The sequence below is a fragment of the Manduca sexta genome, chromosome 28 (assembly GCF_014839805.1).
Source record: "Manduca sexta isolate Smith_Timp_Sample1 chromosome 28, JHU_Msex_v1.0, whole genome shotgun sequence".
Lineage (NCBI taxonomy): Eukaryota > Metazoa > Arthropoda > Insecta > Lepidoptera > Sphingidae > Manduca > Manduca sexta.
Genome location: NC_051142.1, coordinates 2,743,392 through 2,771,287, shown reverse-complemented (window position 1 = coordinate 2,771,287; position 27,896 = coordinate 2,743,392). Strand labels below are relative to the sequence as shown.

General features: G+C 35.8%; 3 protein-coding genes and 2 long non-coding RNA genes across 8 annotated transcripts; 4 read left to right on the top strand and 1 right to left on the bottom strand.

Moving 5' to 3' along the window:
- Positions 1–2,772: 2,772 nt before the first annotated feature.
- LOC115443336 lies at positions 2,773–4,227 on the bottom strand. Its single transcript, XR_003938605.2, has 2 exons — positions 3,874–4,227; positions 2,773–3,064 (listed from the first exon to the last, which is right to left on the bottom strand). It is a non-coding gene; the product is annotated as an uncharacterized LOC115443336 (long non-coding RNA).
- A 2,657-nt stretch (positions 4,228–6,884) lies between these two features.
- On the top strand, positions 6,885–10,036 carry LOC115443346. Of its 2 annotated transcripts, none has more exons than XM_030168716.2 (5): positions 6,885–6,935; positions 7,888–8,018; positions 8,514–8,615; positions 9,399–9,525; positions 9,720–10,036. In XM_030168716.2, exons 2-5 carry the CDS (start codon positions 7,891–7,893, stop codon positions 10,002–10,004), a joined length of 642 nt encoding a protein of 213 aa, XP_030024576.2. In that variant the 5' UTR covers positions 6,885–6,935; positions 7,888–7,890; the 3' UTR covers positions 10,005–10,036. The 2 variants fall into 2 exon arrangements, with proteins under 2 accessions (XP_030024576.2, XP_030024575.2); XM_030168715.2 differs by lacking the exon at positions 6,885–6,935 and adding an exon at positions 7,299–7,370.
- A 103-nt stretch (positions 10,037–10,139) lies between these two features.
- On the top strand, positions 10,140–14,184 carry LOC115443347. Of its 2 annotated transcripts, XM_030168717.2 has the most exons (5): positions 10,140–10,979; positions 11,582–11,703; positions 12,382–12,486; positions 13,133–13,259; positions 13,762–14,150. In XM_030168717.2, exons 2-5 carry the CDS (start codon positions 11,588–11,590, stop codon positions 14,050–14,052), a joined length of 639 nt encoding a protein of 212 aa, XP_030024577.2. In that variant the 5' UTR covers positions 10,140–10,979; positions 11,582–11,587; the 3' UTR covers positions 14,053–14,150. The 2 variants fall into 2 exon arrangements, with proteins under 2 accessions (XP_030024577.2, XP_030024579.2); XM_030168719.2 differs by lacking the exons at positions 10,140–10,979; positions 13,133–13,259 and having other exon boundaries at positions 11,279–11,703; positions 13,762–14,184.
- Positions 14,185–16,789: 2,605 nt separating this feature from the next.
- Positions 16,790–19,690, top strand: LOC115443320. 2 transcript variants are annotated; one of them, XM_037444286.1, is made up of 4 exons: positions 16,790–16,950; positions 17,455–17,576; positions 18,197–18,301; positions 19,396–19,690. In XM_037444286.1, exons 1-4 carry the CDS (start codon positions 16,900–16,902, stop codon positions 19,406–19,408), a joined length of 291 nt encoding a protein of 96 aa, XP_037300183.1. In that variant the 5' UTR covers positions 16,790–16,899; the 3' UTR covers positions 19,409–19,690. The 2 variants fall into 2 exon arrangements, with proteins under 2 accessions (XP_037300183.1, XP_030024536.1); XM_030168676.2 differs by having other exon boundaries at positions 16,855–16,950; positions 19,362–19,690.
- Positions 19,691–20,550: 860 nt separating this feature from the next.
- LOC119190916 lies at positions 20,551–26,037 on the top strand. The gene is made up of 6 exons (XR_005113272.1): positions 20,551–20,792; positions 21,145–21,198; positions 21,676–21,797; positions 22,394–22,499; positions 24,823–24,949; positions 25,231–26,037. It is a non-coding gene; the product is annotated as an uncharacterized LOC119190916 (long non-coding RNA).
- The last annotated feature ends 1,859 nt before the right edge of the window (positions 26,038–27,896 follow it).

Below are 27,896 nucleotides of genomic sequence, written 5' to 3'. Positions count from 1 at the left end.
CGCAGCTTCGCCCGCGTGGATTTCGGACTTCAAAAATGGAGCCGGTCGCGAACGTTCGAGAATGTTCGTTTTACGAAGCTACTCGCTAGGTGATTCGCTAGCCTCTAGGTGCCAAGCAAGCCGCCTGCCTGTGCGCTCGCGACCTTATATATATATACAGAAATAATCCTTATAGCATGATTCAGTATTCACGCATGATGGCTTATTATTAGCGTATTTCATGTATAACTTTGGTGTTTCTATACCGATTTCTATGATTCTTTTTTATGGAATATTTAATAATGTTAACTTTTTTAATTAGGGATGACTGAGAGTGTTATAAACGTAAGAATAGACAAATATAATGAGAAAGCTTCGAACTGCTAAGCTATCGGAAGTTACACGTGTTATTGTGAGTCAACCAAAAAGATAGACATATGCTGTCGTGGGATATTTTTTACATAATTTTAAGGAGAACATTTCCGTCATACATGATTTCTGTGTAGCTTTAACCATTAAGGTTGCACACGCGACGGAAGCTTAAAAAATGGAGTAACTTCTCCCGTTTTCCCAACATTTCCCTTCACTGCTCTGCTCCTATTAATTGTAGCGTGATGAAAAGTATACTATAACCAGCACAGGAGTATGACAAATAATTGTACCAAGTTTCGTTAAAATCCGTCGAGTAGTTTTTGTTTCTATAACGGTTATACAGACAGACAGACAGACAGACAAAAATTTTACTAATTGCATTTTTGGCATCAGTATCGATCCCTAATCACCCCCTGATAGTTATTTTGGAAATATATTTCATGTACAGAATTGACCTCTCTATAGATTTATTATAAGTATAGATAGAAGAAGATAGAAGATGTTACAATAACCCGCATAATTTATGGCAAGAAGCTATGTAGAGGACTATGCATGGTGTTTCTCTACGTCATCGAATCAGAAATGAGGAGATCCGTAGAAGAACGAAAGTCACTGACTTAGCCCATCGGATTAGCAAGCTGAAATGGCAGTGGGCAGGGCACATAGCTAGCAAAACTGATGGCCGATGAGGTAAGAAGGCTCTGGAGTGGAGGCCACGAATTGGAGCGCGCAGCGTCGGACGTCCACCCACGAGGTGGACAGGTGACCTCAAAAGTCGCAGGAGGTCGCTGGACGCGGGCCGCTTACTGGTCGGTCTGGAGATCTTTGAGAGAAGCCCATGTTCAGCAGTGAACATCCTGCGGTTGATGATGATGATGAACCCGCATAATTTTGTATTCTTAATTCATTATCAAATATTGAAATCTGCTATATTTTAAAGTAGTACCAGCATTTTTTTGATTTTCTGTCTACGTTCTATCGGAAAAGCAATCCAATTAATTCACTGGTTATTTTAAAAATCAATAGGAAATAATTCGAACCCCACACAATAAATTAAACCTAATTCACAAGAAAATAGACTATAAATTATAAATTTACCGAAATTCGGTCTCAATGACAGGTTTGAAGCGCTCTAAGCCTCCATTACTTGTTAACCGATACTGTGCAATCTGGCACCGTCCATTAAAATGGTAATTTGGCTGGCCTTAAACGACGCTTTGAAGGTTTGACATGTTTAATGTATAGTTTGATCTGGGATTTGCAGGCGCCTGCATAATACCTTTCTAGATCAATGTTTAGTTTTGGCTAGTTCGTTTAAGATGGTTTCATAAGTTTTAGGGCTGTTTTAATAAAGAAATCTTAAACATAAGTAAGGTCATAAGTAGACATTTAAAGTATGGTACTATTTTATAAATAATACTTGAGCATTGAGCCTTTGATTGCTGAGTTATCGCTGTATAATAAATAAAACTCGGCTGTCAATATCATGTTCTGTGACTTAAGATATCATTTGAGATGTTGTTTGTTATACATTAAGTATTGCCGCAATTTTAAAATGCCTACTTTAATATGACAATATCGCACTCTAGAGTGACATTAATTTGCGTCTGTGAATAACCGCTCTAATTTTAATGTGGGCAGCATAAATAGCTTTTTGTCGGTTCCTGTGTCAAAAGAAGCTAAGGCTATATTAAAAACGAGACTTTTATCCTAGAAAAACTAAGATGTGGGCTGAGCTGCGAACAAAAGCTAGTAGGGATAAAAAAGAAGAATATTTGACTCTTAATCCAGCTGCGCTTTCACAGCAACAGGTCGAAATGGTCATAGATTTGGGGCAAGGTTGCGCAAACATGGCTACTGTTTGCCGCTGGAGATGCTAGAGTTTCTCTATAATGCTAATGGAGCCTCTAACAAAAGCAATTTGTGAGAATTTCCCGTAAATAGAGATAAATGGCACAACACTTAAAATAATAGTAATAGCGCGAGTAATAGTAACTAACAAAAGTATGCTCGTATCATCGTGCATCCTCAATATAGAAAGTAGCTATCACATTCATAAATGATTCTTCTAATTTATGAAAAGATTTTTCAGAATCCTAGTACATTCCTAGACATAAGCGCGTAGAAACAAAAATTAAAGAAAAATCTTCACCTTTTCGTGGGAAGGATGGACAGTATATTAAATATCAATACAATAGAATATTACATCTCATGAGATATATACCTATGCATATATCACCTAAATTTATGAACTAAACTTCACCCCATTTACATCCACGCTGTCTCCTCCGGAAGCCGTTAGTCGTAGACAGCGGGGAGCGATTATTTCGAATCAATACAAGCCCTTTCAATTACGACTGACGAGCACATTTCTAACTGTGAACTCAGTCAAGAAGAGGGTGCACAGAAATGAAACTTAAGATAGGTGTAAATACAACTATTTATTGCTTAAAGATATTGCATAAAACTTTCGTATTCTAGATTATTTGTTATGTTGACACTGATTTATATTTATTAGTAGTCGAAATTACATATAACATTTTTATTAAATATAAATTTACACATACATTGTATCACGCCTATATCCCATAGGGGCAGGCAGACTATGGATTGCCATTTTGCACGATTCTGGCATACTTCTCTCGCTTCCTCCACCTTCATCAATTTTTTCATGCATTCCCGCCAGTCCTGGATACTTTTGACTTGACCTTTCCTAAGAATGACAGATATCTGACATTAGACGGTTTGGTACGTTCGACCCTTACTGGCTCTTCCATCCACATTCGCCTTATAAACACTCTTTGTCAGTCTCTTATCATCCATCTTCTCCAAATGCTCTAACCATCTTAGATTCGCACATGATAGATACATTTTATTTGCACTCCCCTAAACGAACTTTAATTATTCCAAATCTCACCCACCTTTCGAGCTAGCAGTGGGCTTAAAAAGGGGTAGAATATTTTCCCTTCACATATATAATAATATAATATCAGCCCTGTAATATATGCTGTCCCACTGTTGGGCACGGGCCTCCTCTACTACTGAGAGGGATAAGGCCTTAGTCCACCACACTGGCCTAGTGCGAGTTTGTAGACCTCACACACCCTCGCAAAATTCCTATAGAGAATTTCTCAGGCATGCAGGTTTCCTCACGATGTTTTTCTTCACCGTTAAAGCAAGCGATAATTCACAAATAATAAACACATAATTTTTTACAAAAGTCAGAGGTGCATGCCCATGGGATTTGAACCTGCGGACATTCATCTCTGCAGTCCGTTCCACAACCAACTAGGCTATCGGTGCTTTTTTTTATGAATATACATAAAGATTACATATGTTTATACATAGCATTAAGCCTTTTTTCATTTATAGGAGTAGGCAGAGCTGTATCACGCCCACATTTCGCCAGCTAAGCAAAATTTTAAGTAATAGAGGCGGTTCTATTACCATCTACCGAGCACATTTCCAGACTTCAGACTGATACTCAGTAGAAAATAAAAGCTATATAATATGTTGTGTCACCTATTCCCAGAAGGGTTACTTGCTTCTCTTGACAATAAAAAGCGTGCTCGTTGACATTGTTTCAGCATACTCACAAAACAGGTAACAACTTCCTGCATCGGTATTCTTCGAGTGCTATGACTTGTCCTTCTTTAAACGAGGCTTAAAAATGCCAACCTTACGATAGACAACGGCTTAGCTGTGCCTTTGGCATTGCTTTAGTCCATGAGCGACAGATGCTGCTTACGATCAGGCGGACCGCTTGCTCGTTCGCCTACAAAGGCAATCAAAAACAATATTTTTGATGTAGCACGCTTTGACACGAGGCTAAATGGTATTTCTACAACCTTCATGCCGTAATACACATGACGTTGCGGTGATATACTATTAATTTTCTGTGGTAACTAATTTCACTGCTATAATTTAGGTTTGCGTAGAGCAGATGTTGTCAACTTTAGGTTGTAAATAGAATGTTTTTTTTTTTGTCGTTTACACAAAATACAATAATTACACAATAATAGCATCTATCAAACCACAGAGGTTTATACTAGAGCTGATAAGAGTTTACAACAGTATCGATACATAACTATAGGTACTTAGTATAATATACAAAAACTATTATGATTGCCTGTGTGGCGCAGTTGTGTTCCTTACGAGGTATACTTCTCTGAGGTCCGTGTGCCTTTAAGTACTCTTTTATTATTAGGCAATGGCACTCTATGTATCCTATCACAGTTATGGTGCTATGAAATCAAACGCAATATCATCCGCTCACAGGTTTTTAACAATTTCACTCAGCGGTATGGACTATATCTGCAAAATAATAGCTATTTATTTAAGTATTCTTAATTGAACTTCAATTATTGATATAGTATACGTCGTTACTACGTCTACGTCTCTACTGGTTGCGACAAACAGCGGACGGGGCGGGACGGCGACGCGACAGCGACGCGACGTTGGCAGGACACGAAAGTTTCAAAATATACTAATATAGAATGCTCGCGGCTTCGCTCGCGTGGAAATCAGTGTGTTACAAAGATTTCCCGCGTAAATCGAGATTTTTTACAACCATTTCAACAGTAATCGTTATATTTCAATTTACATAAAACCGTTATGTACTATTAACTTACACCTTCCTCAAGAATTGCACTATATCTTAGTAACAACCGTATAAAAATCCGTTTAGTAAATTTTGGGAAAATCGATCACATAGAGACAGCTTTTGGGGACTTTGTTTTATAATATGTATAGATGTCACATAGAGCGTTGTACCGCCATGTGTGTTGGCTCTATTTGATGTAATCTATATTATCTTTTTTTATCTTTATTTAGGGGCTTAGCCGTTATTTCACGACTTCGGCGCTCCATACGTCCGTATATTACAACTATGCAGTGTCGCGTTGCCGTCCCGCCTCGTTCGCTGTTTGGCTAAACTCTAACATCTTCATTCTCTACATTTTCTTTCTATACTAAATTTCAAATTATTATCGCTTTACCGACAATATAGAAAGACTTACGTCTGCCTTATCGCTTGCTAGGTTTGAATAGTTTTTGTCAAATAAAAACTATTTTTAGGTAAAAAATAATTTCATTTTCAAAGTCGCTGGACACTGTCGTAGGAAATGACTGGTCAATTTTAATAACGATGTATCGATATAAGCACTATATAAATCATTTTCAAATTAAGATACATAATTTGAATACATTATAAATAACCTATAAAGTGCCATGGACTTATGCCCACATAAGTGAATCGATAAACGTCGGATAAACTGAAATAGATTGATACTTGGTACAACTTGAACTTTCTACTTAGCCCTGAAGAGCTAACATTATTCTAGGGAAAGGTCTATACAAGTTTCATTCATTAGGGTGTAATCCTTTCAAGTGTTCCTTGTAAGTGAATTATACAGTGAGATAGATAATAGCGAAATATATATTTATCGACACTTTGACGTCGAAAATTTTTGTTTACCCACTCCGTCTTTATATACATAATCTTAATTTATTCTTTTTTGAATTCTGTACGCTCGTTAACATGATTTTATTTTATAAATATTTTTCTCAGCAAGTGATTTTTTGTAATTCTTTATGAGGAAATAAAAGATTTTAAACCTATATATATTTATGACACACAGGCTTAAGCCATTTATCCTCGAAGGGGTAAAGGTGCGCCCACTTCCCGCCCCGTATATTCTGTTGAATGACTCCGGGCTGATACTGCGCAGAAACCCTTATACCACTGTGCCCTACCTGGATTTCGAACCCAAGAACTCAGCACTACAGTCGTACCGTAATACAACAACGTTATCGAAGAAGTTAATTATATAATTTTATTTCAAAGACTGCGGCGGTAGCCTAGTTGGGTGTGGAACGGACTGCCAAGACGAATGTCCGCAGGTTGAAGTCCCAAGGGCACACACCTCTGACTTTTCTAAAAATCATGTGTGTATTCTTTGTGAATTTATCGTTTACTTTAACGGTGAAGGAAAACATCGTGAGGAAACCTGCACATCTGAGAAGTTCTCTATAGGAATTTCGAAGGTGTGCAGTCTACCAATCCGCACTAGGCCACTGGGTGGACTAAGATATAATCCCTATCAGTAGTAGAGGAGGCCCGTGCTCAGCAGTGGGCAAGTATATAATACAGGGCTGATATTATTATTATTATTATTTCAAAGACCGGCAATCTATCTACCTATTAATATTTATAAAGAATCCAATGCTCCTTCAATACACATTAAAAAACAAAGTTCTCCCGCCGCTTCTAAATACGATAAACTCAAAAACTGCCACACGGATTTTCATATAGTTTTTACCAATGGATGAAGTGATTCAAGAGATAGGTTTATTGGCCCTTAATGATGGAGAAAAATGTACGGGCATATATATTCCGCTACCCGTCCGAAGCTGTGGCGGGTTACTAGTATTAGCAAATAAGTATACCAGAGTTTAACAAACCCCTGATTTTGTTATCAGTAAAAACTAATTGCGAACAATATGGCATTTAATTATTTTGTTTGCAAGTATATATAACCTTTAACCGACTAGAGAAGTATAGAGGGTACACAACCGCCTACTAAGTAAGTAAATATTATTTTATATGTTTTTATAGATCGATTTTAGATAAGATTTGTAAATGTCGTTTAGTTCTGCTTTTTCCATCCGCTCTTATCCCAATTTCATGTACAAGAAAAAACTTGTAAAAAAGACCAAAACATAATTATTTTTAGACCTAGAATAGAAGCCATGATTTTTAAAATGGCAAGAAAGCTATGATATAAAATTAAATAATGTAAACTTTATAGAATATAGAATCTTAAATTAACAATGTTTGACGTTAAAAATTATTATAATTAAAAATATAATATAAAAAAGTACACCACAAATTAACAACCCCTGCAATTTGTTATCACACATGAACTAATTGCGTTAATATAACTATTAATACAAATATATAATATGTATATAAACGTATATCCGCCTTTGAAAGGAATAGTGATTGAAAGCGGCCAATGGTAAGTGAACAAAATTAATGCTGGTTTGAAATATCCTAGAATATTCTTAACAAATAAAATTTGCATGTCACCCGAGAGTGTTATTTCCTTTTCATAAAGTAACACCATCCACCATTATGTGACATAACATCAAATCTGTATCTCCAATGCATGACGCAGAGATACCAACAGTAACACTAAATGACTTCGTGACATGAAAATAGATAAAAAAACAATGCTGTCGCCGATTGGTGCTCCGTTTAAATTGTTGGCAAATGTAAAAAAAAAATACTTTATATTGCTAAAATATTAAGTAATCGAACATACTTCAGAGTCTGTTTCATAAATTCTGGGTAAATGCTATTTGCCATATAAATGTATAAGCAAATCCAAAATTCACACTAAACAACATTCAGCGAAATAAATGGAGAAAAAATTATTACTACTTAAATTACCTGTCTAATGTTAAGTGTCAAATATTTACTTAAAACTTGTGAAATAGATTCTTAAAATTATAAGGATGGCTTGATTATTACAGACAATGATGATATTGGGAGTATTTTTGCTATCGGTGCTCACCATCGTGTGCCCACAGCCGGCTGAGGTTCCCTACGTGACGTCGGTGGAAGCTATTAAAGAGTTCACAGAACAACTAAAGGAACAAATACTGTATGTTTTATTATTTGAATTAAGACTAAACATTTTTGAATGCCTTGGTGGCGTAGTTGTACTGCATGCACGGTACGACAACGCTCTGTGATCCTGAGTTCGAATTACGGGATAGGCAGTGATATTTGGGTTTTTCTTCTCAGTATCAGCCCGAAGTCTGAAATTTGTGCCCTATATGGCGATAGGCTTGCCCTTTATTACATCAAGGGTCGGCACACGAAAGTGGGTGCCCTGGGTACATGCGTGATGTGTGTAAAATATTGCAGTGGAATTATTTTTTAACTTTATGACTGGCTGCTAAAATCAATCACGAACCTAGAAATTAAAATAGAAATAAAATATAAATAATTTATTATTATTATGGCTGGTTTTACACACATATACCAAAAATATTGGATCTATTCTTATCTATTATTTTTATTGCATAAATTTCATAATTAAAAAAAGACTTTCTCATGTACGTCAGAAAGTCGTTAATACAATGTGTTTATTCAGATCCATGGAAAATAATGTACCTGATATCACCGATAGTAGAATTCATTACGGTGTTCTGTTGACTCATATTATACGTGTTGCTGAGAAGATGGAACTTGATGGGTAAGTAAATAAATTACTGTCGAATAAAATACCTACATGTAAGACGCATAATTTCTCCTTCCAAGATTATGAGGTAAACCATTTAAAATTCAAAGAAATGTTGAACCATTAATCAACTGGTGGTAGGTCTCTCATTTGTTAGAGTCCCCTTGTGTAGGGACCACTGTAATGTCTATTTCTGCCGCCAAGCAGCAATGTGTAGTCAGTGCTGTGTTCCGGTTTGAAGGACATTGTAGCCAGTGTAACTACTGGACATAATAAGACTTAACATCTCATATCTCAGGATGGCGAGCGCAGTGGAATACCAAACAAAACTTTGAAATTCAAGGTGTTGGTGGTGTTTCTTAGCATCAGGCAAATGGCAAGCTCGTCTCGTCATCAAAGCAATAAAAACAACATCAGCAGGCCTTGGATTCGAAAGCGCAGTTCGCATCCGTTCCCATTAAAGCCTAGTTACTTCATCCGCCTCAACAAATTAATTGAAACAGCTGCCGAATGGATTCTAGCAAAGATGGTTCTAACCGGGATCTTTGCACAGATTTTTAACCTTCTAATCTTTATCACATTCTAATTTTAGGTCTATGTCTATGGTCTAGTATACGTTTTCAAAAACAATTCGTATTGGATTAGATAAAATTTTACTTCCAAGTGCCTGTCTAACATCAACTTTCCTAAAACATCCAGTAAAATCATGTTATCAATCTAATATAAAATAATAAAAAAATTGTTGAAGGATAAACTATATACAGATACCTATTAGTTGACATACGGCTTTGGTTTCAGTCCGATTTACGACAACGTGTACATAGACGAAATGCCAAAGAGCATAGCTATTGGCCTCAGTGAGGTGGACACCGTCATAGAGGTGACAAAAGAGATTTTAGAAGAGATAGACCAAGGAACAAGTAAGGTAAAAAAAAGTTTTTTAATAGATTCTTTACAGTATGAAAGCATTCACTAAAAAGAGTTTTCAAAATCTTAATCCAATGGCAAAGATACCGAAGGTTAGATGATAGTCGATATTTCAGACGGATGTATCGTAAACAATGAGCGAAAAAAAAATTAAGTGCTCCAAAATAAACGTAATAAAACATTTACTTTCAGATTAATGAACTCATAGAAAGATTATGCCCTTCAAATGATATGCCTCAAGTCTGCAATCAATTGGTACAGCAAGCTGTTATTGGCGATCCCGTGAGGTACAACGAGGAAGTAGACTTGCTGCTCTCCGCTGGTGATATTGCTCAGGACTTGCTTGATGCTAATTTAGTGGAAGTTGCAGATCGTTATGAAGAAATAGCATTCTTAATTGAGAACTTGAACAGACTAAGACCTTTGGTGGTTAAAGTTGTTCATTTGCTAATGAAGTTGGATGATGATGATGTATAAAATAAAATAGGCAATAAAGCAACAGAACTTTATGTTTCAGTTTATTTTGATTTATCAGTTTAGAGAAAATTAGTAGAATAGCTATATTACACAACAAAATATTATTATAAAAATTGATGTACAAATAACTATAACAAGGATGTTTGTTATCTTCCCAAAATCACATGACTGAGATATGCACTAGTTATGTCATGGCTGAGGGGATATCATCTCTTCCGATACCAACTATATTAATGTAAAAAAATATATCGTATCTGGAAATTTTTAACTAAGTGGAAGTTATCCCTGAGTGATATAGGCTACTTCTTATTCCGGGAACGGGAGCTATCAGCGAGGGAACTGCTAGCAAAAACTCATAACAAGTAGAATACACTTGCGCATGTTTTGTATTTTACCGATTGCACATGTTAACCTCATAATTGTTCTAAAATATTGCCTTAATGCTTATCTATATATTGTAAAAGAAACAGTTCAAAATTTCAAGCCCAAATTGTCCGCTAACATTTAATTGCAATTTTTTTTAAGTCACTTTTGACGGTCGATGTAATAATCTTATAGTATTTAATGCTAGACTATTTGATTCTGCCACTCCTAGGACTCATTACAATGATGATGAATTTGTTGATTTTGTCTAAATAAGGTTAGGTTATGATGGGTTAGAAAAGATAATTCATGCGCGAGCCGAGTAAAAAAACGAACATGTACCGCGTGAATGTTTGTAAAATGACTAATTTTACAAATCAATGACGGTTTTTAAATAAAGATTTTATAATTGTTAAAACCTTAAATCATTTTCGAACGAAACGCTGTGAAGAAGCCAATTGATTGAAGTTAGAAGAAAAACGAAAACTAGTCAGTAATAACCATTGCGAATTGTTATCTTTATCAAGCGTTTGTAACTAATCGTAAATTGTATGAAAATTCAAGGGTGCCTATATAAGAGCTCACATTCAAGTATACTTTAGTGAACCACCGGTGAGTCATTAACCATTTAATGTTATTTAAATTAAGTTAATATAAAATATTAAAACGAAAACATTTTAAAGTAAATTACCATATTTTATGTAATAACACGCCAGAATCCGATGGATGAGGGCGGCCCAGAACCGGTCCCTATGTGCGGTCAATGGGGGAGGCCTATGTCCAACAGTGGATGATTCCTGGCTGAAATGATGATGATGATGATATAATAACAAGTCGCCGTCAATAAGCACCCACAATGCATTTGGAACTGGAATATAGTAGGATTACCACCGGGTAATCCTACTATATTCCAGTTCCAAATGCATTGCGGTAGATTGTCTATATTTGGACACGGAACAAGCTTACCCAAGGGCGTAAACCCACAGAAAAAAAACTTTTATTTACTGTTTGCTGTGCCATTTGGGGAGTGAGACCCGAAGACCCAGTTAATCTTTCTAAGAACGGCAGCATCCATGATTTCTTTTAACTTAGGCGATCACTTAGCGCACCAAAAATTGCTCGTTATCCATTCTATAATTAAAAACTAACATTGGATTTACGTCTACGATGTTAACTTATAATAATATTGAAATTTGGACTTATAATTTTTGTAGGTCAAAATGATTCGTGGAATATTAATTTTGACGCTCCTCGTTGTTGCGCACGCGCTCTTTCCGTACAAGGATTCCGCAGACAACATTAAGGAAGGTTTAAAACAACTGGAAGATCAAATACTGTAAATATAACTTTAGTTACCTTTTGTACAAAGCTAAATTATTATCCTGTGAGACAATAAAATGTATGTTCAATAAGTAAAAGATGTTAATTACACTCTGTAAGTTAGACTGTACTTACAAGCGATTACTTTGATAACTTAATCCTGCTCGGTATAGTCATTAATGCGTTATCAAAATAAATTATTCTATTTACTTCTTTATTAACAATAATTTAAACTTTAAGATCCACAACATATACAACCCCTTCAGATTTATACAGTGTTCAGTTTGACATTGCTTGAATAAATGACACCACATACTCATCTTTACCTCTGCTAACATAGTGCCAAAATCATTCATGAACAACGAATATTTTCACAAAAAATCCCGGTTGTATTTTTCTGATTTTTTTAATAATTATGTAGTTTAATTCGAAGATGGCGAGTGCGTGTATTTCTGACTGTAAGTGTGATGTTACTGCTGTTGCTAATTCTATTATAATAATACTAATGGTATTAGGGCTTGAATAATCAAAATTACTTTTTATTGATATTTATTTTATTCGAAGTTAACCTTTTCCTTTCACATCTACATTTCAAGTAACTTATTGTAGTGTTGTCTTCAAGAAGTATTTGGTTTCATTTAGCAGCGCATTGTCTAAATGATCCTGTACACATTTATAAAATCAATATTTTCAGATCTATGGCTGGTAATATTCCTAACATCACCGATTCTAGAAGACACTACGCCGTTCTGGTGACTCACATAGCTCTAGTTGCCGCTTCAATAGCAGAAAACTGCGGGTGAGTGTGGTTTCTACATTGTCATTTGTATTTAAATGGGACATCAAAAACTACGATATTAATAGGCAGGGGACCATAATTCTATCACCATCAGCGAATGGTGGTAGTATATATTTTATATCCGCCCGGGTAGCGACCACCGTACACAAGGTGTTAAAACCCGTCATAGTGGTCCACGTAAGTGTGTCACGTTCCAGGATCAGCCTGTGTATATCCGGTTCCAACAGGCTAGCATTATTGTGTTGACTGCCGAGAGGTAATCATATCTCGTCAGTCGACATTTCTATTGGACACACTCCACTTACCAGAGGGGTCATTTTGATGTGCCCTTAAATAAAAAAAAACTTCACGAGTTACAACAATCTTAACTTTAATATCGTTAATTTACATAATAATATTTAAATTAATAATAATATTCTTTTATTATTGTAAGCCTTGTCCCGGAATAAAAATCTTATAGCACTCAAGAATAATATAGCTTCCTATTAGAGAAAAAAAACAAAATCGCTTTAGTAGTTTCTGAGATTAGCGCGTTCAAACAAATTCACACGTTTTTCTACTTTATAATATTAGTATAGAAAACACATGTACCAGGCATTTTTCTAGTCTTGATAGTATTATACTTACACAGAATATTTTTTTCCAGCTCATCCTATGAACACGTATATATAGAATCTTTGCCTGAAAACATAGCGATAGCCCTAAGTGACGTAGACTATATCATCTCAGTCACATCATCTGCCATTGAATTCTTCAACAATCATACACGTGAGGTATGATTGCATTTCATTTTTTTTTTTGTTTACGAAATAAGATCTCTCGCCATATAGCGCCATAGATATAAACGCACAAGGACTTGAAATTATATAGATTTGTATGGAACACCACAGCGTTCGTTCTCCGGAACACTAGTCTAATTGCCCAGCAAATACATTACCTTCAAATTCTTCAATATATAGTAATAGACCAGATAGTAGACGAGTAAAAATGTTTATGAACCTTGTATCAACAAGCAACAAAATCTAATTTAACTAAACATACAGTGGCGGCCCTAAACGCCACGAGAGCCCAGGCTAAAGCAAAAAGAAACAGACGCGAGGCCCCGGGCAGAGTAAAAAACTTTCCCCTGTATTAACAGTTTCGTCGGTAAGAACGTAAAAAAAAGGTCCTGTGAGGCACCGTGCGAGGCCTCTGTAAGAGCGGGCCCCGGGAGGTTGCCCGGTTCGCCTCCCCCAAAGGCCGCCTCTGTTAACATATACAATGTTTTCTTTTCAGATTCAAGATCTGTTCGAAACTCTTTGCCCTAAAGCCACGCCGAATGTAGTTTGCAGTCAACTGATTTATCAAACCATAAATGGTGACTCTCCAAGATACCAAAGGCAAATTGCAATTGTGATCATTGCTGGTGCAGTAGCTGAAAAATTATTTGACGCAGACTTCATAACCGTGGCAAAACATCACGATGAAATCGAGTATTTAGTTGGCGGCGTGAATAGTTTTTCAAATTTTATTGGATTTTTGGTAGAACTCTTGAGATTTATTAATGGAAAACCGCATTGTCGGTAATTTTTGTTTGTGAAACATTAAAAGCTTTGGAAGATGATGTTTTTATTGTAATTTTACCCTTCATGGTCTTGATATTAAAGCGCACGCAATTTTAAACAGAATATCTAATAAAAAATACATTATTTACGATAAATTTTCATACTAATTTTATTAAGCCATTTAGAAGTGTCCACGAAGCTCTGTAGTATTCAGAATCCAAGAACGGTACAATTACTAGGCATCCTACTTCAATATAGGATCCAACAACGAAGAACGGTTAACCTTAGTTTTTCGGACCGACCGCCTGCCTGACGCACATCTCCTCTGGAGGGTTTTAAAAGAAATACACATATAATGACCATTGGAAAGCCCAGCCTGTCAGGCTAGATTTTAGACATTGCCGTTAAACCATGGAAGCAATGACGTTATAGTATTATCTATGTTATTTGTGTAATTATTGATGTAGATATATATTAACAATAAGTGTAGTATATTTAAGTCATCATGCAAATGCTGGTTATCGAGAAACAACATTATACTGGATATAGGTATGTTAGTTAGATCTACTATGATAGTTGATGAAAAAATTAAAAACGTCTACGCGGAGTCTTAAATGTACAGTCAGCGACATAAGTAGCTGAATAAATCCAAAACTTCAAATCGCCTATACACTTTTGCGTTCTTACCATTTTTTTTCTTTTCACAAACAGAAAATAAAAGTGATGACTTGACTTCACTCAGAAAAAATATGTTTTAATTAATGTTAACACGTACAGACGATTTGAAGTTTTAACAATAATTAACGCACAAGCACAACAGCCAAAACGAACACGAATGACGTAATATTCATAAATAAAATATAATTGCGACTTTAATGAGTACAACTAATCGTGAATCGTATATACTATATATAGTAATTGCAAAGTATTGCTACATATTCGATTTGGTTTTATTTTTACCACCAAGTACCTGTCTCACATCAACGCTCCGAAGGCATCCATTAAAATCAGATTATGAAACTAATGTATTATAAAAATCAATTCATTTTGTGATGTGAACAAACTTATTAGTTGATTGCGGCAAACTTTGGTTTCGGGAGGAAGACATGCTGCTCTCCGCTGATGAAATTGCTCAGGTCTTGCTTGATGCTAATGTATGTAGTTGTAGATCGTTATGAAGAAGTAGCATTATTAATTGAGAGTTTGAACAACCTTTGGTGTTTAAACTTGTTGCGTAACTATATAAGTTGGATGATGTATAAAATAAAGTGGGCATAAAAGCAATAGAAGTTTATGTTTCAGTTTATTTTGATTAACCAGTTTAGCGGAAATTAGTAGAATGCCTATATTACACAACACAAATTTACTATTAAAATTGTGTACAAATCACCACTACAAGGATGTTTTTTTTGAAAATCTCTTGTGGTTATTACCGGGGGTGCCCTACGAACGGTGTACAAGCGATCGCCCGGCTTAGCAACCACGGCAGTCCCTGTAAGGAGTTGGTAGGCCCTACCGTTATCACCGAGGGTGCCAGCGGACGACACGCTGGCGACCCACGGCTATCCGGTCTCAAGGCCTAGGAGAAAGAAGGGAGGGGATAAATGAAGGAAGAGAAGAGGAAGGAGAAGGAGCCATCTCAGGATAGTTGGAAGGGAGAGGGAGGAGAAATGTCCGCGAACCCTTATAGGCTGAGGCGTATACATTGAGATGTGTATTTAGCAACTATGAAGTATACACACTGAACTGTGTGCCTAGGGTCGCGACAAATGTGCCCCCATGCATGGGCGTGCATTTGGTGTGGAGACCAAGCGCACAAGAATTGCTTCAGGAAACTACACGGAGGTTTGTCGTCTTCGCAAAATCACATGTGACCGAGATATGCACTAGTTATGTCATAGCTGATGAGATATTGTCTCTTCAAGTGCAACTAAGCTAATTATATATTGTTTTTTTTTTACCATATTTGGAAATTTTTAACTAAATGGAAGTTACATTATGCCTGAGTGATATAAGCTACTTCATAATCCGGGAACGAGGGTTATCAGCGGGGGAACTGCTAACAAAAACTAGTAATAAGTATAAACACTTGCGCATTTTTTGTATTTTACCATTTCTATATTAACATATACAAATGGTAAAATACAAAATGGAGTAACACCCTATTAATTTTTTAAAAAAAATTTTTAATGCTCAATTTCAAGCCCCCGAGCTTAAATTATGTCTTGACGCTCAGTGTCAAAAAAAATTTAAGTAAATATTGACTGTCAATATAGTATTATATTCGATTCTTACATATGAAATTGGCGTTTTGTCGCACCGGCCACTTTGATCGTTTGGTTAAGAATTCTAAACTCAAATTTATAAAAACATTTAACTGGTACATTTGAGTTTCGAAAACAGTTATTAATTTGTTTTTTTCTGATTAGTTTTTTCTTTGGCGTCTTTCATTCCTCCCATTCAAAACGCCAATTTCATATGTAAGGGCCAATTATTGTGATATTAAATGCTTGACCATTTGATTCTGCCACTCTTAGAACTCAATATAATGATGATAAAATAATTAGATCTGTTAAAAAAAGGTTAGGTTAGGATGGGTTAGAAACGAGAATTCATGCACGAGCCAGTAATATGCAACGAACGAGTCGTAGCGCGAGAATGTTTGTAAAATAACTAATTATACAAACGAATGGCAGTTCTTAAATAAATATTTTATAGTTGATTAAAACCTAAAATAAATTTGACTGAAATGTCGTTAAGAAGCCAATTGATTTAAATTAGAAAAAAACGTAAAGTAGTTCATAATTACCTCTGCAAATTTTTATCATTATCAAGCGTTTGTAACTAATTATAAATTGTATGGAAATCCATGGGTGCCTATATAGAAGCTCACTTTGAAGTATACTTTAGTGAACCACCGGTGAGTTATCAACCATTTATTGTTATTTCAATCATCTAAATATAAAATATTACTTAAACGAAAAATGTTTAAAGTAAATTTCGTTATTTTATGTGACAATCATTCACAATGCAATTGGGGCTGGAATATAGTAGGACCACGCTATGAACATAATATGTATAAAATATATAAGTGTCTGAAAGACTCTGTAGACACCATGAATGGACGTGCTCGGCTAAAGGAATAACTACCACTGTCTCTCAGAAAATGAACGATTGGTGACGCTTACTGTGACGTTTGGGGCGTAAGGTTTTCGAATACCCGTTTACTCAGTCTACCTTTTAAGTTCGGCGGAATTCATCATTATTTAATAGTGTGAATGGTTTTGATCTTAAGCGATAACTTAGCTCACCACAAATTAGCCGGTTGCCATTCTATTCTACCAAAAATGACTAACATTGGATTGACGATAACGAATATAACTCATGATAATAGTGTAATTTGAACATATAATCATTTTTGTAGGCCAAAATGATTGGTGGAATATTCGTTTTATCCCTCTTCGCTTTTGCGTATGCTCAAGTGCCGTACGCAGATTTCGCAGACAAAATCGACGATGCTGTGAAACAACTGGAAGATCAAATACTGTAAATATAACTTTTGTTATCTTTTGTTTTATACAATGATAATTTTTTTGTCGCGTGAGACAGTAAAATTAATATGCAATAAGTAAAAGATGTTAATTACACTCCCCTGCAAGTTACACTGTACTTACAACTTTGATAACTTTTCCTTTTTGGCATTTATTGATGGGCTATCAAAATAAATCATTCTATTTACTTCTTTATTAAGAGTAGTTTAAACTTTAATTTCAACAAAATTTTCTTCGTCTTCAGATTGATACAGGGCTCATTCTGAATAAATGAAACCACATACTCGTCTTTACTTCTACTACGAATATTTTCACTATAAATCCGGTTATTTTTCTGATTTTTTAATAATTATGTAGTTTTGTTCGAATATGTCGTATGCGTGTTTTTCTGGTTGTAAGTGTGATGTTGCTGTTATGATTAATTCTCTTAGAATAATACTAATAGTTTTAGATCTTGTAAAGCTAAAATTACTTTTCTTGATATTTATTTTGTTTGGAATTTCGCTTTTTGTTTCACATCCGTGGGTCGAGTAACTTGTTATTTTCAAGCAGATAAGTATTTAGTAACGCATTAACTAAATGAACTTGTATACACTTATAAAATCTATATTTCAGATCTATGGCTGGTAATATTCCAAACATCACCGATTCTAGAAGACACTACGCCGTTCTGTTGACTCATATAGCTCTAGTTGCTGCTTCAATGGCGGCCGACGGCGGGTAAGTGTGGTGTTTATGTTCTCGATTGGTTTAAAATGTTGCTTGCATCACCAAAGATTAAGAAATAAATAGACAGGCGAGCATAATTCTGCTGAAGTGGCAATGGACTAGCCATATCTGTCGTAGGACCGATGGCTGCTGGAGCAGACGAGTCCTAGAGTGGAGACCGCGTCTCGGTAAGCGTAGCGTAGGACGACCTCCGACCAGCTGGGCCGACGACATTCGCAGGATTGCCGGTGGACGCTGGATGAGGAGAGCGTAGGACGGAGCAACGTGGCGCGGTTTAGAGAAGGCCTATGTTCAGCAGTGGACAGTTATATGGCTGATGAGAGCATAATTCTATCACTATCACGAAAGACAACCACTCGTTAATCTACATAATATTTACATTATGCTTTTATATATTAAGTGTAACAGTTTCAGTGTGACAAAACCTTCTAGGAATAAAAAGCCTACAGCACTCAGCAGCAATATAGCTTCCTATTAGCGATAATTTTTTACAATTAGTTTAGTCGTTCGTGAGATTAGCGCGTTCTAACAAACAAACTTTTCCACTTAATATTCGTATAGATAACATGCGTACCATACATTTTCCTAATGTCTTGATGGTACTTACACAGAGTATTTTTTCCAGTCCAAACTATGAGCGCATTTATGTAAGAACTTTGCCCGAAAGCATCGCGATGGGAATTACTGAGGTAGAAGATGTCATCTCAGACACAAAAACTGCCATTGAATTGCTCGACTTCGATACACGAGAGATATGATTGCATTGCATATTTTTATGTTTACGAGATAAGACCTCTCGCCATATAGCGCCATAAATATACTCCTAAACAGTATTCATTACAAGAACTTTAAATTATAAAGTACTGTATGCGACACTATAGTGCTCATTGTCCTGAATCACCTTTAGCCTTAATTTCCAGCCATTGCATTAGTTTATTCTTCAAATAAGGTTGCCGACCAGATAGTACTCAAGTAAAAAAAATATGAAAGTTATATCAACGTACAACAGAATCTAATTTAAAATTTTTACATATACAATGTTTTTGTTCAGATTCAAGAACTGTTCGAAACTGTTTGTCCTGAAGGCACGCCGAATAAAGATTGCAGTCAACTGATTGATCAAGCTGTGAAAGATGACCCTTCAAAATACGAAATGCAAGCTGAAATGACGTTCGTTGCTGGCACGGTAGCTGTAGAATTACTTAAAGCAGACTTCATAACAGTCGCCAAACATCACGATGAAATGGACTATTTACTTTCCAACATGGATGCTCTCACGGATTTGGTTTTAAGCTTGGAAGACTTCTTTTTATTAATTCTCAGGAGACCACGTAATGCGTAATTATGGTTTATGAAAAATTAAAAGCTTGTGGAAGATGATGTTTTTATTGTAATTTTACCTTTGATATTTTCATACTTATAGTGTCACATTATCTACGATCAATTTCGTAGTACGTTATGCCGTTTAGAAGCGTTCACGAAGCTCTATTAGTATTCATATCTAAGAATATTGCAGACAGTACTAGGCATCGTACTTCAATATCGGGTCCAACAAACATGATTGCCCATGTTGAAGAACGGTTTACCTCAGTTTTTACGACTGACCGCCTACCTGACGCACATATCCTCTGCAGGGTTTTAAAAGAAACTCACAACTGATGACCGCCGGAAAGCCCAGCCTGTCAGGCAAAATTATAGACATTGCCGTTAAACAAGGAGGCAATAAGGTTATAGTATTATCTGTGTAAGTAGTTTGTGTAATTTTTTGTGTATATATATTAACAATAAATGAAGTATATTTAAGACGTCATGCAAATTCTGGTTATCGAGAACCAACGTTATACTGGGTTTAGGTATGTTAGTTAGATCTTCTATGATTGTTGATAAAAAGTTGAAAACGCCTACGCGGAGTCTTAAATGTACGGTTAGCGACATAAGTTGAATAAATGCAAAACATCAAATCGCCTATACACTTTTGTGATTGATAAATTAACTTCACGGAGAAAAAAAATATGATTGAATTAATGTTAACACGTACAGACGTTTTGAAGTTTTAACAATGATTAAGGCACAAGTTGACACGAACAGTTAAAACGAACACGTATGACGTAATATTCATAAATAAAATATAATTGCAACTTTAATGAGTGCAACTAATCGTGAATGGTATCGCGAACGAAACGCGTATAATATAAATATGTACGTATCCAGTGAATATAGAGAATAAAATAGTGAACAAAACACATTTTAATATTTGCGGAGTAGCTGCATATTAGATATGGCTTATTTTTTCCAACATGTACCTCTCTGACATGAACTAGGCATCCAGTAAAATCATATTTGTGTAGGAATAAACTATGAAGGTACTTATTAGCTGACATACGGCTTTGGTTTCAGCATGGATTACGACCACGTTTACATACAGAAAATGCCCACGAGCATAGCTATTGGTCGCAACGACGCGACGCAGCCTCAATGACCTGTAAGCATGTTTGTCATCTTCCCAGAATCACACGTAACTGAGATATGCACTAGTTAAGTCAAGGTTGAGATGTAGTCTTTCCAAATGCTAACGAAACTAATATAAAAAAATCGAGAGATTTTTTTTTAACCGAATTTGGAAACTTATGATTAGTCATTATGCTAATCAATGACGACTCTTAGATAAGGATTTTAAAATTGTTTAAAAACTAAAATCAATTTTGGTTGAAATATCGTACAGAAGCCAGTTGCTTAAAATAAGAAAAAGACGAAAACTAGTACGTAATAACCTCTGCGAATTCTTATCATTATCAAGCGTTTGTAACTAATTGAAAATTGTATGGAAATCCAAGGGTGCCTTTGGAGTTGAGTTGGTGGAGCTCACTTTGAAGTATAATGAACCACCGGTGAGTCATCAACCATTTATTGTTATTTAAATCAACTTAATATAAAATATTATAAAACGAAAACATTTTAAATTAAATTACCATATTTTATGCAACAAAAATTCGCCGTCCATAATCACCCACAATGCATTTAGGGCTGGAATGTAGTAAGACCACCCTGTAGACATATACATACATGTCTGGAAACTCTGTAGACAGCATGAATGGACAAACTAGGCCATGGGAGTAACTACCACTGACTCACAGAAAATAAACTTTTATTTACTGTTTGCTGTGACATTTGGTGAGTGAGATCCGAAGATCCAGATAATCTTTCTGAGACCGGCTGCATCCATGATTTTTTTGTAACTTAGTCGATCACTTAGCTCACCGCAAATTGCTCGTTATCCATTCTATCCAATCAAAAACTAACATTGGATTTACGTCTACGATTATAACTTATAACAATATTGAAATTTGGACTTATAATTTTTGTAGGCCAAAATGATTCGTGGAATATTCATTTTGACGCTCCTCGCTGTTGCGCACGCTAGTTTTCCGTACGCGGATTTCGCAGACAACACGAAGGAAGGTTTAAAACAACTGGAAGATCAAATAATGTAAATATAACTTTAGTTACCTTTTGTACAAAGCTAAATTATTGTCCTGTGAGACCACAAAACCTATGTGTAATAAGTAAAAGATGTTAATTATAATCTCTTGCAAGTTACACTGCACTTACAAGTGACTACTTTGATTATTTTTTCTGTTTGGTATTCATTGATGAATTATTCTATTTACTTCTTTATTAACAGTAATAATTTAAACTTAATTTTCCATATAATTTTCTTCGTCTTCAGGGCTACAGTGCTCAGTTTGACATTGCTTGAATAAATGAAACCACATATTCGTCTTTACCTCTGCTAACATAGTGCCAAAAAACATTCGTGAATAACGAATATTTTCATATCGCGTGTGCGTGTGTATTTCTGACTGTAAGTGTGATGTTGCTGCTGTGACTGATTCTCTTAGAATAATACTAATGGTATTAAGCTTATAAAATTAAAATTACTTTTTATTTTAACTTACCCTTTTGTTTTACATCTATGGTTCAAGTAACTATGTGGTTAAAAAAATTATAATTAAGTATTTCGTTTCATTTAGTAACGCTGTGTCTAAATGACCCTGTATAGACGTATAAAATCTGTATTTTCAGATCTATGGCTGGTAATATTCCTAACATCACCGACTCTAGAAGACACTACGCCGTTCTGATAACCCACATAGCTCTAGTTGCTACTTCACTAGCACAAAAATTGCAGGTAAGTGTGGTTTTTACCTTGTCATTTGCATTTAAATGAATCATCACCAAAAACTACTGTATTAATAGACAGCGGACCATAATTCTATCACCATCAGCGAATGGTGGTAGTATATATTTTATATCCGCCCGGGTAGCGACCACCATACACAAGGTGTTAAATCCGCCCCACGTAAGTGTGACGCGGTCCGGGAACAGCCTGTGTATATCCGGTTCCAACAGGCCGGCATAATTGTGTCGACTGCCGAGGGGTAATCATAGTGTTGCCCAAATTCAGTCTTGGTCTTGCAGTCTTGGTCTTGTTCTTGCGTTTTTGCAAGACCAAGACCAAGAACAAGACCGCGTATTTTTAGCAAGACCAAGACCAAGACTGACCGTGCAAGACTTGAGCAAGAACAAGACATAGCCTGCAAGACTCTTGCGTCTTGCAGCTAGGACTTAGCGCTATTTCACTGAGTAGTTAGGTGTAACAGTTCGGTGTATAGGTAGGTACGCTTAGGAATTCTATGAGACGCAAAATTCTGTATCAAAGAATATGAAAAACTGGACCTATGCGCATTACGACTAATACCATAAACATAGCGAATAAAAAACTATCTATTAAAATCAAACTGAGTGCATGCATAGCTATGTTTTAACCATCGGCACTTTGATAATGCGGCATCAAAGGTTTTGTACTTACTTCTCAAAGAAATTTGCCGCTTTTCGGAAGTACATGGTTATGATACACGCGCCGGCGGCTTCTTTTGAAATCTAAAACAATCGTTGCCGCCACGCCGGCATCATAACATTTGACACTATTTGATTGCCGCCATAGGGCGTAGGTATACTCATGCAAAATAATTTCGAATTTTAAGAGTACCTACAGGTGTTCCAAAGAATAAATAAGTTTCAGAGTGCTTAGAATGAAAATGAATACATTATACTGATCACGCAAGTAGTATTATGATTGGGATAAAATGGTAAGGATAGCCCGACTAGAAATTTAAAAGTGCGACCAATGGGGCCCCTCTTGGGCTTCCCTCTTGGGGCCCACTTTGGGATGTCACGCAAAACCCTCTTGGGCCCCCATTGGGAAATCCCAAATGGGCCCCCATTGGGAAAATCCCAAATGGGGCCCAATTGGGAAATCCCCATCAGATCCCAATCTAAATTTATAAAAAATCTAAAATTTCAAAAAATCAAAAATAATTTTGAATTACGGACTCTGATGGTACTATAACTTTATATTTCGATTAGAAAGTGAACTATTGGTTGAATGCATCCTTGTCGTCAGTTGGGCTCGAACTCGGGTCCTCTTGATCATCAGTCGTTCACGTTACCACTGGTCCAAGCGGGAATATTACATTCGTCGCTTTATTTGATGTACATCGAATCAACTAGATGATATTACTAATATTGCGGTTAAATGTTTAATATTTGTTTCTGTTTTTTCGTTTATCTTAGTTAGATTTATTCAAGCGGAACTATTAGCAATATATATTTCAACATTAATTTCAACTCAATATATTTCAACGTTGGGATTTCCCACTTAAATCCCACTCAATTATTCTTAAAATACAGTCTCTATTGTTCTTTAAAATACTGTCAAGTTATTGTAATTAATTTGTTTTTTTACATGTTTTAGCAAATGTAAGCTTATAAATCATAAATGTTTATTAAGAAACAGTTACTTCCATGGAAAACGACATATAGGTCAGTTGATTTTACGAATTTCTTATCAAATCTTCAGTTATTTATTAATCTGCTTGATCTTTACTATGGCTATGTTAATTCAAGCTCACAATGTTCCAATTCTAATACGTTTTTCTAAGATTTAAAGTAAACTTTAATAAATAGTAATAGACTAATAGGTAATTGCAAGACTTGCAAGACTCTTGCTGCAAGACCAAGACCAAGACCAAGACTGGGAGCGCAAAACCAAGACCAAGACCAAGATCAGGTGTATTGGCGCAAGACCAAGACCAAGACTGGCTAAGTCTCGTCTTGTTCTTGCATTTGGGCAACACTAGGTAATCATCTCTCATCATTCAACAACAATTACAACTACAGCAGAAGACCTCGTGTTTATTATTTCAATCCAAAATCAAAAAACAACCTCAAAAAATATGTCCATGGGATACCTCCTTACTTCCGAAATCGATTCGTCATAATAAGTAAAAAAAATATAAATTCCTGATGATTATATTGAAATGTATAACTAATACTGTTACAAATTAATATAATAATTAAAATGTGAATTTCGTTTTTAAGGTTTATATTCATAACCATGAAAAGCGAAATTCAGATAGAATGTATACTTACATAGTATTATTTTTTTCCAGATCAAACTATGACCGCGTATATATAGAATCTTTGCCTGAAAACATTGCGATAGCCCTTACTGACGTAGACAATGTCGTCTCAGTCGCAGCAACTGCCATTGAATCGTTCAACAACCATACACGAGAGGTGTCATTGCATTTCATATTTTTTTGTTCACGAGATAAGATCTCTCGCCATATAGCGCCATAAGTATAAACAGCATTCATTACAAGAATTTTAAACTATATAGAACTGTATGGAACACCACAGCGTTCGTTCTCCTGAACATATTTAGTCTAACTGTCCAAATTCTTCAATATATGGTTACAGACCAAATACTAGTAGACGAGTAAAAATGTTTATGAACTTTATATTAACATGCAACAAAATCTAATTTAAAACTAAAGTATACAATGTTTTCTTTTCAGATTCAAGAACTGTTCGAAACTCTTTGTCCTGAAGCCACGCCGAATGAAGTTTGCAGTCAACTGATTATCCAAGCCGTGCATGGTGATCCTCGGAGATACACAAGGCAAATTGCGATTATATTGAATGCTGGTCTGGTAGCTGAAAAATTATTTGATGCAGATCTCATAACCGTGGCAAAAAATCACGATGAAATCGACTATTTACTTGGTGGCGTGTATGCTCTTAGAGATTTGATTTTTTTTTTAGTAGAACTCTTGACTTTCTTTGATAAGGAACCATGCTATGCATCATCTTGGGCTGAGAAACATTAAAAGCTTGTGGAAGATGATGTTTTTGGTGTGATTTTATTGTTGATACTCTTAATTTTTATAGCATGTGACAAGAATTTTTTACAGAATATGTAAAAAAAAAACACATTTTCTACGATCAATTTTATAGTATCATTATGCGATTTAGAAGTGTCCACGAACCTCTATAGTATTCATATCCAAGAACTTTGCAGACAGTACAATGACTAGGCATCCTACTTCAATATCGGGTCCAACAAACATGTCTACGCATGTTGAAGAACGATTTACCTTAGTTTTCGCGACCAACCGCCTGCCTGACGTACATCTCTGGCGAACTAAAAATAAATGCACAACCGATGACCGCCGGAAAGCCCAGCCTATCAGCCAGATTTTAGACATTGCCTTTAAACTAAGGTCAGGTCAGTAGTTATTGATGTCGATATATCCTACTAATCTTATAAATGCGAAAGTTTTTGAGGATAGATGTATAGATTTATGTATGTTTGTTTGTTCCTCTTTCACCAAAATACTACTGAACGGATTTGGATGAAACTTTACAGTAATATTGGTTATACAACAGAATAACACATGGGCTACAATTTATAAAGATTTTATGTAATTTGGTCATAATATAACGATACATATCAAGTAAGTCGGAAAAAATGCTATCTTGGCGTACGCTGCCTAAATCGTTGGAGATAGACAAACATGATGTACCGTAGGATTGTTTGTCTTAAATAGTTCTAAATAAAAGTCCGCGACAAAGTACGCAGAGTTTACCCTCGACCATACCTAGCGTTGAGGAGACACCAAGCGGCTCAACCAAGATTCTTACCATTGGTGAAGAACTTCGAAGAAGTAGCATACTTGATCGAGAAAATGGATGTTCAAAGAGATGATATTAGCTGCTGCAGAACGGATAAGAAAATACCATGGGATATGCGGTGATGTGGATATAAAATAAAATCGGTATTTTTAATAAGCTCAACTTTATAGCAACTTCAAACAAAAAGGTAGCAAACAAAAAATTAGTTTTCCGACGACTGCCACAAATTAACAATTTTGAAATAGGTTATTAATTTATTAAGAGTGTGTTGTTTCCTGTTCTTCGGCTGGCCGTTGCATACCGCAGTGCGATGCGGCAACCCGTCGCAGGGTCCCTTGGCGCACTCTCCAATGCCGTGGCAAAAAATCCCTTTCAATGCCACGGAACCAATTTCTATCATTAGAATTTATGTCGTACTCTCACTAGATAAGTTTGAATGTCCTTTGGTAAATTTTAAGTCCTTTGCCATTCCATCACGGTGTGCGTATGCCTTAATAGGAATCAAAAACCCTTAAATCATATTACTGAGGATATCTAATAGCATAGCAAATATTACAATATCATAAAAATTTTACAATAACTGGCATTATGTAAACTATTGAAGCATATAAATACATTCAATTGATTTTTAAATTACCGTAAAACATACTTGTAATATAATATTATAAATGATTGTGTTAATGGACCAGAAAATTGCAGAGGTTTGCAATCATTGGATTACTCCTAGATATTGTGGAATACAGTTAAAAAAAATAATATGTAAGGATATTTATACAAAACAGCAACGATATTGTTCAGTAGATTACTTTGAAATAAATTCTAAGTAGGACACTCAATAAAAGGGTTGGCGCACTGCGCAACATACTTTTTAAACCCGTAGGGGAGGTAAGCCCAAAACGGGTAGCCCGCCCAAAACGGGTAAGTGTTCTAAATTTCGCGTCTTTCGCATTAGTTTCAAATTGTGCATGCCGAAGGATGGTGCAGGTATCGTCCAATCACAGGCAGTGTCTTTGTACGCATGGACTACGCGGCTGCAAGGTAATTTATAATCAAAGATTTTTACTGTTTTTAATAAAAATATTAATGAATTTTGATTTCTGATTAGTCGATTTTGGTTTGCTGGACGTGATTACTAGATTGGTGATATTATTTTGTTGTATTTGAAGCTTTATATCAGTGAAGTAATTTCTAACCCGTTGCTTTGGTTTTGTGGTTATGAATGTACGAAATGAAATTGTGCCTTTAGGCAAATCGGGTATGGGTAAAACGGGTACCCGATTTGCCCATACCCGATTTGCCCTGATAGATTTTTGAAATATAACTTTTGAATAATATTACTTTTCCTTATTTTGTAAACTAACTTCCGCTCGCAGCTTCGCCCGCGTGGATTTCGGACTTCAAAAATGGAGGAGGTGCTCAATTTGTCGGGATGTTTTTTAATGTATGGTGGTATGCAGGTGGTCCGATTGTCCGGTCAGGGTCTGATGATGGGATCCTGGTGAAATCGAAGGAAGCTTATAGCATGATTCAGTATTCACGCGTGATGGCT

What these genes read in the sequence shown, in the direction of transcription:
- LOC115443346 (XM_030168715.2), top strand. An exon ending in CAACTAAAGGAACAAATACT is followed by an intron (nt 8,019 to 8,513) that starts GTATGTTTTATT and finishes GTGTTTATTCAG; the next exon opens with ATCCATGGAAAATAATGTAC. An exon ending in TAGACCAAGGAACAAGTAAG is followed by an intron (nt 9,526 to 9,719) that starts GTAAAAAAAAGT and finishes ATTTACTTTCAG; the next exon opens with ATTAATGAACTCATAGAAAG.
- LOC115443347 (XM_030168717.2), top strand. Translation starts at nt 11,588, where the DNA reads ATGATTCGTGGAATATTAATTTTGACGCTCCTCGTTGTTGCGCACGCG. An exon ending in CAACTGGAAGATCAAATACT is followed by an intron (nt 11,704 to 12,381) that starts GTAAATATAACT and finishes CAATATTTTCAG; the next exon opens with ATCTATGGCTGGTAATATTC. An exon ending in TCAATAGCAGAAAACTGCGG is followed by an intron (nt 12,487 to 13,132) that starts GTGAGTGTGGTT and finishes ATTTTTTTCCAG; the next exon opens with CTCATCCTATGAACACGTAT.
- LOC115443320 (XM_030168676.2), top strand. Translation starts at nt 16,900, where the DNA reads ATGGGTGCCTATATAGAAGCTCACTTTGAAGTATACTTTAGTGAACCA. An exon ending in TATACTTTAGTGAACCACCG is followed by an intron (nt 16,951 to 17,454) that starts GTGAGTTATCAA and finishes TCATTTTTGTAG; the next exon opens with GCCAAAATGATTGGTGGAAT. An exon ending in CAACTGGAAGATCAAATACT is followed by an intron (nt 17,577 to 18,196) that starts GTAAATATAACT and finishes TCTATATTTCAG; the next exon opens with ATCTATGGCTGGTAATATTC.